Source organism: Populus euphratica, unplaced genomic scaffold (genome assembly GCF_000495115.2).
Source record: "Populus euphratica unplaced genomic scaffold, PopEup_1.0 scaffold427.1, whole genome shotgun sequence".
NCBI classification, from domain to species: domain Eukaryota; kingdom Viridiplantae; phylum Streptophyta; class Magnoliopsida; order Malpighiales; family Salicaceae; genus Populus; species Populus euphratica.
The window spans coordinates 246,391-259,347 of NW_011500079.1; the positions used below are offsets into that span (position 1 = coordinate 246,391).

Here is a 12,957-nt window from a genome sequence, read left to right on the forward strand (position 1 = left end):
AGCGGGGAGAAGAACTTACCTGGCTTCGCAGAGACTGTGCACGAATCAGCGGACGAAGCTCCTCTCTTCAAGTTTCCTTCCTGCTCCTTGCTCTTTCTTCTTTTTCTGTGTTTCCACGGTTCTGTGCTGTTCGTCCTCCTGGGTTATGTCCCTCTGTATCACCTTCGTTCCTTCCTCTGCTTTTCTGGTTCGCTCCCTCTTCCCAGTTCCTCCTGTTCTCGTCTGTCCCTTTTCTTTTTTTCGTCCCCTTTTCAGTCCAATTCCCCTGTTTTCCTCTGTCTCCCTTCCTCTGCTCTGTTTTTTTAGCTCTGGATCTTCGTCCAGTCTTCCCCCCTTATTTTCTTCTCTGGTTCCTTTTTTGGGTTTAGCTTCAGTTGTCTCCTCTGTTGCCGAGGCCTTTCTCCTTGGTCCTTCTTCTGTTTTTGCTTGCGTTCTCTCTGTTTTTTTTTTCTGTTTCCCCAGCTTTTCTTCCTCTGTGTTCTGGGTTTTTCTTCTCTGGTTTTTCTTTCAAAACCCCCCCTTTGTGAGGCCTTTCTCTGGCTTTTATAAAGCCAGAGAAGGTCTTGGGTCCCTGCCTCCAGCATCGTGGAGGCGAGTGATCGTGGATGGCAACGTGGGTATCGTGGCCGTGATTGCTGGATTTCTCTGTTGAACTGGCCTTCGTCCGCGCAAGACGTAACGATGAACAATGCTTCCCAAAACGGCGCCGTTGTGTCCTTGGGATGACTGTTTTTTCAATTTGGTCCCTAAACAGTTTAAACTTAATAATTGGGATCTTAATCAGTAATAATTGATTTCTAATTATGCCCTTGGATTAAATTCAATTGAATCCCTGAGTTATAGTGCCATTTACATAACAGTCCTGGATTTCTAGACTATTCAATTTGGTCCTTAAACTTTATTTTTCAAGCAATTTTTCCTTAACTTTGGTATTCTCCTAATTTTTTAATTAATTAAATTAAAATTTAATTAAGTCCTCAAACTCATTAATTCTTTAATTAAAATTTTGATTTCATTAATTAAAATAATCTAAATTTTAATTAAATTCTCAAACTCTTGATTTCATTAATTAAAATAATTTAAATTTTAATTAAATTCTCAAACTTATTAATTTTTAATTTCTAACCAATTAACTCTTAAATTTTAAAAATTTCAACTTGAACTTTGAATTTGTATCGTCTTAACTCAATTCTCAACTAAATTAATTTTTTTAATATTTATTTAAAAATTATGTTATGACAATTCTATTAAATTTTTAAGATTATTTTTTATTTCAAAATATATTTACTTTACCTCTTTATTATTTAGTTTATTTATGAATTTATTATGCTAACATTATTAATTTTTAATTGAGATTTATACCAATACTTTTTTTATGAATTGATCACATATTTAAAATCATTTTAAATTGTTATTTACTTATTTACCTTTTATTTTATCTTCAAATTTTCATCATAATTTATCATTTTTAAATTAAAAACTACCTTATTTATAACTGACTGATTCAGGCACGGCAAGTAGCATGGCCATCTGGTGGGTACTTGGTAGGTCAAACTCGTGGCTAGCTAACTCTCGCAGTATACTGTGAGCTTGAAAATTTGCTTTAATTGGACGTGTCCTTTAATAACATTGACACTCTTTAATCTCGTTACTAACATGTCCTTTTACGATTGAGTCTTATCATTTAAGATGTTGCGTTTTGGTTTAAATATTTCGTGGCTTGAAGTTATTGACTGGTTGCGATACATCCACTCACACTCTAGCCTTTGTATATTGTTGTTTACAAACAGATAAAAACCAATAATCGTTGATACTTAAAACAATAATAGTAATTAAATTTAAAGTGTGTCACAAATAATTAGGAGAACTCAGTTGATTGGATTACTGGGAATCACGATAGGAAGGAGTTTTACTTCACATGAATAAATAGTGGGAATAAGGTTAAAGTTATATTTTTAAAAGTTTTAAATTTTTTTATTTAAAATTATTTTTTTATATTTTTTAGATTATTTTGATATATCAATATTAAAAAAAAATTAAAATTTAATTTGACATATATATTTTTCTTAATTGATATTAAAAAAAATAAACTTTAATTTGACATATATATTTTTCTTAATTACTTTAGATATGTTTCCTTATATTTAGAATTATATGTTTACACTAAAGAATCCGAGTTTTTCTCCTACATATTGGTGAGGATAATAAACCTAATTGGGTGTCTTTTTAAACTCGTGCTTGACTTCAAATTCTTCTTTCTCAGAAATCATATTGCTATTTAGCATATAAAATTATCGGTAACTATATATAGTAATACCTTTTGCACTAATTAACAGATTTGCATAGTTTTACTGATAATTCATAATTGAATTAGTTAATATTAGAAATATTGAGGATAATTAGGGATTTCCTTTTAGTTTCCGGTCATTAATTGTTGGGTCTGGTTTTGATAAGCATGCCCTAAATAAAGCCAGAGGATTATATAAGCGAACCATCCCCGTAAAAGATGATCTAAAGGTAATAATAGCATCTAAAATTACAATTGTCAGAAAATTAATTACATTTTGAGTAAAGTTAAGAAGAATATTCACATTAGAATTTATTTCTATTTTCTCCCTTCTAAACAATAAAATCCAAAAAAAGGGGGAGACGCTTTGTCAGGGAAAAATAGAGAAAAGGAGAGCCGTAGAAGACAAGGTAGGTACGTAAGAAAGGCCAGGAAAAGGACAATAAAATACTCACTCTATGATGCGCGAAGGACCGGGAGAGAAGACTGGTAGAGAAGCATTCATGAAGGTTAGGCAGACATAATAATAGACTAACACAAAGATGAGAAAACCATCTGTAACAACACCACCAAAAAAATCCCAAACAGCCAGCAGTGAAAGAAAGGTAATGCCAAACTGAAAAAAAAAAACTGGTTTTGTTGTATATCAAGAGAAATTCAAACTGATCTAGAAAGAAAAAGGTCAGATACCCCTTCTCTTAATTTCTATGTGAATTCTAACTAATATTGCAAGGGAAGTAGGGCTGCAAATAAGAAAGAGAGAGACAGGAAGATGTCGGCATCCTCCACTTGGGTTTTTATTTTGCATGGTGAACCAATTATAAAAGGAGAATAGAGATAGCATAAAGTCATCCCATTTGAGTGTTTTTGCTGCTTGGAGGGATATTTTGCTGGGAGGAGATATTTCGAAATGGTTTGGTACCAGAAGAAGCAAATTCTAGAGGATTTGGTGTTTGTGGGAGGGTTGGTGTTGGTGCAATTTGTGTATGCAGGGAACTCGATTTTGTTGAGCTATCTCATGTCACTTGGCCTTGACCCTCTAACTATTGTTATCTTCTCTACTTTTGCCACCTTCCTTATAATCTCCCCCCTTGCCGTCTATTTTGAAAGGTCTCTCTCCCTCTCTGAGTATCTCTCTATCATCTGTCTTTTTTTTGTAAACATGTGTGTATCTGGGAAGTTGATGGTTGATGTTCATGTTGCAGGAGCAAATTGCCGAAGGAATTCAGTTTGAAGTTGCTGATTCGGCTGGTTTTAATTTCTTTTGGAGGGTAAGGCAATGATTAGGATATCCAATAAGTTTTTGAGATTTCACTTCATCAATTGCAATATTTACAAGCAGTACTGAATGTTAAAGTTAGAGAGCTATATATATATACTGCCTGCAAAACTCAATCTTCTTAGCCCTCTGTTCTGTTCATTTATTCGTTCAAAAATGTTCTCTTAATTGGTAAGCCTTTGTTGTCAATAATATATATATATATATATATATATTGAACAAAACACGTTGTATGCCCACATCAGAAAATTTGTCGACATGAATATCCACTTGCGAGTCAATCACGACCACAGCCACTCATGAGTCACTTACTATCACTTTCGGATGATGATGAGAGATATTGATCTTTCAAGAGCTATGGGTGTCTGAATCCTAACATGATTTGTTTTATATATATATATATATATAGATATGTATCCATTGTCATTTCATCCATGGATTTATCTATTGTTTGTAGATATTGTTACTTTTTTTCTATGACTGTGACCAAAAAGCCTGGACACTGGACAGTGATTCATGGAGCATGCACTCAAGTGGTTTTCTTTATTTATTTCATTTTCAGGGTTACTTTGTTTCAGTCCTTATTCCTTAAGGGGATAAAGCTAACTTCACCAGCAATGGCAACAGCCATGCCGAACCTTGCTCCAGGGATTATTTTCACTATTGCTTGGACATTGAGGTATCCCTTTTGTAATATTTCAATTTAGAAATTTTCTTTCTAGCCAAACATAATTAATTAGCTAAAGAATTTGGTCTCGCTCCAGTCTAATTGAGTAATAACCATCATTTGTTTATGGACTGGAAAAATTCAAATGGGCTTTCATATTCCATCTCTTAAAAAAGAAAAGAAAAGAAAAGAAAAAAGGGCTTCATATTTAAATGCACGGAGAAATCAGAAAACAAACATGGTCAACGAGTTATTATTGCTCAAGGAGCCCAATGCTCTTAGCAATTTGATCTGCAGCTCTCGAATTTGAGCCTTTGTGTAGAACCGGCCAGGGTTAAAAAGACAAGGAGAAAAGAATAAGTGCATTAGCTAAGCATTTGGTAACCCTTCCTCTCAATACGTTTTCGTCTACAGTCCAGTGATTGATAATTTGACTGCCTAAGTGCAGGTTAGAGAGAGTTAAGCTAAGTTGCATAAATGCTCTTAGCAATTTGATCTGCAGCTCTCGAATTTGAGCCTTTGTGTAGAACCGGCCAGGGTTAAAAAGACAAGGAGAAAAGAATAAGTGCATTAGCTAAGCATTTGGTAACCCTTCCTCTCAATACGTTTTCGTCTACAGTCCAGTGATTGATAATTTGACTGCCTAAGTGCAGGTTAGAGAGAGTTAAGCTAAGTTGCATATACAGCAAAGTCAAGATTGGAGGCACATTATTATGTGTTGTAGGTGCCCTCATAATGAGTCTAATGAGCAGCACTGGAACAGCTAAAAAGTTCTCAAGTAATCCTCGATCCCCGGCAGATATGTTCGACGTGCATAAGATTATCGGTTGCTTGTATCTCATGGCAGCAGTTTTTGTTCTTGCAAGCAATGTTGTATTGCAGGTGATGTGTTAGATCAATATAATGTAGGAATTAATTACGTAAATACTTTTCTCTGCGTTATTTTAATTTCCCACATTGAGTTTTGCAATGTGTTACAGGCTACTACTTTGGTTGATTTTCCTGCTCCTATGTCCCTGTGTGCCATAACATCATTGATAGGTGTGGTTATAACTGCAACTGTGCAGTTGATTCAAAACCACAAATTAGACTTTGGCTGGCCCCTTGTGAGACTTGGGGACCTCATTTGCTATTCTGTACTGGTAATTTCACATCATTCTCCCTCTTTCAACATTGATTGCATGTATAGATTTTTTGCTCGTTTCCGTTTTAGTGATTAGAGCCACTTTCTTCTACTCTATGCGCGCTTCCTTGGAACCAGTAATTAATAAGAAAATGTACCTTGTGTCTTGAAAATATCCTGAGGTTTATCAATCTTTTTTACGAACCTGCTATGATTTGGATGCACAGGGAGGTGCTATTGGTGGAGTATGTGTGAGCTTCAATGGATGGGCAATGAAGAAGAGGGGTCCAGTTCTTGTGTCCATGTTTAGCCCCATTGCAACAGTTATCTCAGTTGTTTTTTCTGTTATTGCCTTTGGCGACAGGATTAACCTAGGAAGGTATTGCTAGCCAGAATCAGTCGCTAATTAGAACAAGCGCACCCAATATATACTGCGGTCACCGTGTTCCTTTTCAGTGTCCTTACTGTCTGCGTTCTCTTTTGCAGCCTCGGGGGTATGTTCCTCATGTTCAGTGGTCTATACTTCGTGCTTTGGGCTAAAAGCAAAGAAGTTTTCCCTTATGATGATCACCTGGAAAGTGAGTCTGATCCACAGAAGCCTCTCTTGGCATAATAATTAGTGTCAGTACTCAGATATAGAATATTGCCCTAATTTGTTTCAGCAGCAGCCGTTATGTAAGAGTGTGTGTGTGTGTGTGTGTGTGTACAATGGAAACGCTAGCTTAATCATAGTTGCCAAGTTTACTAGAATAACTTTCGAACGTGTACATATTGCTCTAAGATACTGAAAATTGAATAACTAGTGGCATCAACACAGGTATATGATGAAAGAATAAAATCCATAAAACTTGCGTTGTTCTAGATGTTGGGCACCACTTTATTATTTCATGCTTTAATTGATCTAGGAAACAAATAAAATTGTTAAGTTTAGAAGAAATCTTCGTAAGAAAACTTGTTTGATCTCTTAAACAACTACTCTGCACACCAGGAGTATGATTCTCTCCCCTTATCTGAGCTCCGGAAGTTGTAATCTTAACAGCCAAGTTACCCCATTGAGGACTCTGTAAGGTATGGTTTCTCCTCCTTCATAGGCTTAGCAATGGATGGCCTATCTAAAAGATCGATAACGCGTAGAAAACTTTTGTGTAATTTGTAGTTTGCTTGGGATTGTTTTTTAAAGTATTTTTTATTTAAAAATATATTAAAATAATATTTTTTATATTAGTGCATTAAAATAATTTAAAAAAATTAAAAAATTCAATTTTTAAAAAAATATTTTTAAAATATAAAAATAAATAGTACTAAATCATTTTCCTAAACAGGATGGAATATATATTAAAGTTGTAAACTATGCTTAATACTTTGATTAGGCAAGTATGGTGTTTGGTGACTAGCTTTCTCAAAAAACAACAATGATATAGCACTTGATTTTGAAGTCTTGTTTGGCCTCTTACATTGCTTGACTAAATAATTTTCCTAAACAGGATGGAATATATATTAAGGTTGTAAACTATGCTTAATACTTTGATTAGGCAAGTATGGTGTTTGGTGACTAGCTTTCTCAAAAAACAACAATGATATAGCACTTGATTTTGAAGTCTTGTTTGGCCTCTTACATTGCTTGAACTGCCAAATTTAGTCCGCAATCTTACCGTGTGGAAAATTACAGTTTATTTCAAGGCATGCGGCCATCACCGGGATTCATCGATTACTTTCCATAATAACTTGCCATTGGGGTGTTTACTTGTGGATAAATTACAATAAAATAAGATTATAGAGAGTTTAAGATGAATTTTGATTAAAAAGAGTCTCCATTTAAACAACATTTATTGTATAATAAAACCTTTTTTAAACCCAAAATCTTAATTTCGAATATAGGTAAATTAAGGCATAGAAATTTAAAGAAAGCATATATATAACAATAATAATTTCACTAATGATTGGATCAATTTTGTTTTGATTTTCTCTTGTAATATTCTTTCTCTTATTCTTAAATTCTCTTAATTTAGCTTTTTTTTCTCTAAACAATAATTAATATATCCTTTATTTTTAGATTGTGTTTTTAATTTCACAATATGATTATTATGATATATCCTTTATTTTTTTTTTTCTGTTTCTATTTTTTGTAAACATGCATAAACTGTATATCTTGAAGAAGTAAAAATTCTCTTAATCGAGCAATAAAGAAAATATTGTCGGGTTCTTACATTTGCTACGGTCCGAATTCCCTGCCGTTAACATTTTTTTTCCTAAAATAGAAAGCAAGAAAAAAAAAACAGGGAAGCCGAGATCATCATCGAGTTTAGGTGGCAATGAATCACGGGCAGCCCACTTCGGCAGCCAGAGGACCTCATCTATAAAGGCAGCTAGGGTTTTTTAATTCCCGTGCTAATACTTCCAAACGAAGGAAAAAAAAAAAGATAATAGTATATTGATTGTTAATTTAATCTGTTTTTAAAATTATTTTTTTAGATAATTTTTATGGTTTTAATGTAATGATATTAAAATACAAAAATTATATTTTTAATACATTATTAATTAAAAAATATTATGTGCAAACACAACAAAATAAAGTTACTAGAAAAGGCCGAAATCAAAATAATAAAAATGAAGATTCTATGCTTGTTTGATTCTGCCGGCCCCCATCAATGCCCCTTTCAACCTTGGTGTGATTTCAGATTTTCTTTTTCTTTTTCTTTTTTAATTCATTTGCCTTTGCCATTCTTGTGTACCTTTCTCACCATGAAAATTGTTGCTCTCTTTTAACACACACTAAAAGGTAGATAAGCAGTTTTTTGCATGAATTTGATAGGATAGAGGTAACTGGCCGTTTCTTTTGACTCCTGTTCTTGTGTTGTTCTTGGCATCAAATTTGTTAAGGGCGCAAGAACAATCACTTCATGTTTCAAGTGTTTAAATGGGTTGGAGTTGAATTATTCAAGTTTTAAATTTAGTTTCGAGAGGTTACTAGATTAACTAATATAAATTTTAAGATTATTAAAAATATATATAGTTATTAATTTTATGATTTATAAATTTAATTAAGATACATGCAAGTTAATCCAAATATTTATATTAATTAAAAAAACCAAAACTCTTTTATTTTATTTTCAGTTCCAACCATTGAAGTGAGATGACTAATTCAACAAAAGAGGGCTACGGGCCTTCTTCTTCTTCTTTTTTTTCTTATGCCCACATCCCATAAAATCTTGAAATATTTTGGCTTTAGACGTCAGTCAAATTTTGTAAAAGAAACTTCCCAAGTCGCAATGGTTCCTCATAAAAACATTCTGTAGCTGCTCTTATAATTTGTTGACTGGTTAAAGCTCTTTTTCTATTGACCTGTATCCTTCTAGACTTTTATTTTCCTCTAACATGAGTGCAGAATTTTAAAGAAACAATTTTCAATATCATGGGATGTTTACGTGTTCAGATATAGAGAACAGTTTTATTTTTTACAAAATTACTAGTTTATTAGGTTGTGTTAGGCTATAATTCAGATTAAAAAAATAAATATTGGAAAAAGTATTTGGGGTATAAAAATTATTTTACATTATTATTAAACTTTACCTAACATATCAATTTTGAAATTTTCTAACCTAATTTTTTATTTAGTTTAGGTTTAAAATAAATTAGTGTAAAAGTTGTTTTGAAATGTCCAAGTTAGTTTGACGGTCCGAAAAAAATTCAAATGATTGATAAAAAATATAGATTGACTATAAAAAAAATATTTAAAATGATATTTTTTTAATATTAAACTAAAAACATATTACATCAACCTAAGTTTTATAGCTAAAGTATCAAAACCCACAACCAAAATTATGGGCTCTATTGGATTTAAAAACTCTTTTAAAATTATTCTTTACTTAATAATATGGTAAAAAAGGATAAATATTTGTAAAATTGAACATCAATCAAGTATCGATATGTTTGTTGCATACTATGCTAATCTTATAAAAAAACTAAAACGAATTATGAAAATCAATTCATAATGAATTAAATATTAAAAGAAGAAATTGAAAAAAAAAGGATTCAATTGAAAAAAAATTAAGAGATGGATTTTTGTTGAAAAAAGGTTAAACTTAACAAGTCAACCTTGAAACCTCTCAACTTGATTCCTTATATAATTTGAGTTTAAAATTAATTAGTATGCAAGTTGTTCCAACATGATCTTATCGACTGAATGGATCTAAAAACTACCTGGAAAACTAGTATAAAATATAGTTTGACTTTAAACAAATTCAAAATAATATTTTTTATAATATCAAAAAGATGATATATTAAATTAACTTAGACTTCATTATCTAATTCATTGTACTCGTAACCTGTATGGACTTTTTTAGTTTTATGAATTTAATTTTTTAACTAATTTTTACTTAATAATAATAATAATAAATACTCATAAAATTAAACTTTTAGTTATTTAATATTACTGTAACCTTGTAAAAAAACATATTTTATACTCCGAATCATAGTGATGTACTAAACTTTACAGTATGGACCTATATTTAGATGTGATAGGTGATATAATATATTTTTTTTATTTACGTGGGGTGTCCGGGCCAGCTTACACGCACCACGACTAATCTCCAAGGCCCACTGAACATCCTGAAAGCCTAGTGAGCAAGTAAGGCACTGCGAGGGTGACAAACATACAAGGTAAGGCTCGAATCCAGGTGCGGAAGAAGGGGACAAGCCCCTTTATACAAGGTAAGGCTCGAACCCATGTGCGGAAGAAGGGGACAAGCCCCTTCCACCGCTAAGCTAGAACCTTACTTGCAATTTTATACTTTGGATGTAGTCATCCTCTCTATACAATTTCTATGCTAAATCTTACTTGCAATTTTATACTTTGGATGCATTCATCCTCTCTATACAATTTCTATGCTAAAATGAAAGTTAAAGAGTATGCTAAAAATGAAATAACTAATTTATAATTAAATTAAAAATCATAATCTAAACAGTAAAAATAATTCAAAGAAAATACATAAAATCTTTAACAGTAACATGTGATTTTATTTGAAGGCATTAATTACCGACTTAGAAAAGAAAACAGGACCTTTAAAAAAAATTATCAAGCTTGCGTGTGTGTTTGACATGTACAATCTTCTTATTGATCTACGGCGGTTATTATGAGCCACGTGTCAACTTGTACATGTACATATATATTCACTGAAAATATCTCGTTACAAGGACCATCTTAAACCAATTGTTACTACTGGGCAAATCAAAGTCCTAACCTAACTCGAGATCCAAATTAAAGAAAGAAGAGATTGTTGGTGGCTTGGATGGTGCGGATGATCATAACGAGAGGCTCGTGGTTGATGGAGCCTAGCCCTAGCTAGGGATGATGATGCAATTAAAACTCAATAAATACCAACATGAACCGATAATTATTAACTTTATTTAATGAATAATAGATATGGTATAGATATTATTAAATATATCCGATTCAAATCTAATTGAATATATTTTATTTTTTATTAAATAATAAATAAAAGTGTGTGTGTTCAAAACCTAATTAATTAATAAATAAATAGTGGATAGAATATAAATATATTTAAAAAAAAACCAATACTCGTGAGCTTCCTTCCTCATCTCTAGCAGTAGGAAACCTTAACCGTTCTTTGAGATAGGATGGTAGGACCAATGAAAGAGAATTGCGATCCAATATGGGAAACAAACCAGGTGTTGGTTTCCGATTGATGGAACGTCACGTACGCAAAAAGTCTTTTTTAAGCTGCCTCATCATTAATATAACATGCCATTCACCTCCGACTGCACGTATTCGGTAGACTGCCTCCAAGCACCTAGCAAACCCGGTTCCTTCTTTCTTTTTCTTTTTTTTTCATGAATGGGCCAAAATCCTAGTTCTTTTAAATTTTAAAAATATTTTTTAAAATTATTAAAATTATTTTTTAAATTTTTATTTTGAATTAATTTTTTTAATATTTTCATGTTATTTTAATGTGCTGATATTAAAAAAAACTTTTAAAAAATAAAAAATATTTTAATATATTTTTGAATTAAAAATACTTTAAAAATAACTATAACTATATTCTAAAAAAAACTAAAAACATTCTAAGCACGTTGTTGTGTCATGAGGCCCAACACCAACATTAACACATGTACAACATATATATATATATATATATATATAGCTTCTATATTATTCAATTTTTTTGTTATATAAATTCTGTTTTGAAGATAGTTTGTATCTTTTTCATATTTACTATGTTATATCAATATAAATATTAGTTTTAACACAATCTCTATTATATTAAATACAAACAGGTTATTATTTATTCTTAATCTTAATACACTTTTAAAGATCTTAAAATATTAATTTTTAAAACCATACAATTCATGTTTTTAAGTTAATATTTGAAATTCTTTCTCACTCTGAATTGTTTTTAGTTCGTAATTAATATAAAACAGTGTTATATTTTAATTTTAATAATTAAATATTTTTTAAAAAAATGATCACACAACAAGAGAGTAAACGACTGGTGTGTATGTGTTAAAACCTCATGCAAGTTTTCAAGTGTTGCTTTGAAGATTTAATTTGATTCTATGATATATATGATAATATTTATTTTTTATTTACTGATAATTTAATTATTTTTTGTTAGGACACGATTATTAAATTATTAAACCAATAATATGCCATTAGTTTAATACTTGGACACGATTATTAAATTATTAAACCAACAATGTGCCATTTAACTTTTTTTATCATGGATATTGAATTAATTAATTTTTATTATAATTTTGAAAAATTATGACATATTAAGTAACCATAGTTTTGAAATTCTGCTCGGTCTAACAGGTCGACTTAGAACCCGGCCAATCCAGAGTTAGAACTAGATAAGATTGAAGAAAAAAAAAAAGCACGATGTGACCTAAATGACCTGACAAAATCCGTTAAAAACTTGATTGCAACTCATTAATTTTTTTTTTTACTAGAAAAACATTATTTTAATTTTAAAAATTAATCTAATCAAAACCTAAAACCTAGATCTTAAACCAAACCGACCACCAGATTGAAACTGAAAACTATATACATAACAAATGAATAATCAACTACTTGTTATTTAAATCACAAAATATTCATCCCATCACATTGAATATGTGCTTCTAAGAAATACTTGAATTAACAAAACATAAGGTTTCATTTTCAAAGGATAGATCAAGGGAGAGTTTGTTTTTTAAGTAGAATAATTTCCATTGAATATTTATTAGGTTATTGAATTGCACTATATTGTAGATCAAATTAAACTTTTTTATTTAATCCTATTTATTTTTATATTTTAAAAATATTTTTGAAAAAAATTAAAATTTAATTTTTTTTCTTTGCTTTAAATTAATATTCTTTTTTAATATTTTTAGATTATTTTGATATGCTGACATCAAAAATAATATTTTTAATATAAAAAAATATTATTTTGATGTATTTTTAAGTGAAAAACACTTTGAAAAACAACAACAACTACATTTTTAAATAGGCTAACATGTTTTTTAGTAGAGAAATTTTCAAGATGTGTAAAGTTTGATACGATATAACCTAATCTACTTTACAGATCCATAAACAACATGGATGA

General features: G+C 30.8%; 1 protein-coding gene and 1 long non-coding RNA gene across 2 annotated transcripts; one reads left to right on the forward strand and one right to left on the reverse strand.

Moving 5' to 3' along the window:
* The first annotated feature begins 2,826 nt into the window (after positions 1-2,826).
* On the forward strand, positions 2,827-6,219 carry LOC105108747 (WAT1-related protein At5g47470-like). The gene is made up of 7 exons (XM_011003185.1): positions 2,827-3,397; positions 3,493-3,558; positions 4,129-4,245; positions 4,887-5,115; positions 5,214-5,375; positions 5,584-5,735; positions 5,843-6,219. Exons 1-7 carry the CDS (start codon positions 3,198-3,200, stop codon positions 5,967-5,969), a joined length of 1,053 nt encoding a protein of 350 aa, XP_011001487.1. The 5' UTR covers positions 2,827-3,197; the 3' UTR covers positions 5,970-6,219.
* Positions 6,220-6,624: 405 nt separating this feature from the next.
* Positions 6,625-7,017, reverse strand: LOC105108748 (uncharacterized). Its single transcript, XR_839117.1, has 2 exons — positions 6,966-7,017; positions 6,625-6,803 (listed from the first exon to the last, which is right to left on the reverse strand). It is a non-coding gene; the product is annotated as an uncharacterized LOC105108748 (long non-coding RNA).
* Between the last annotated feature and the right edge of the window lie 5,940 nt (positions 7,018-12,957).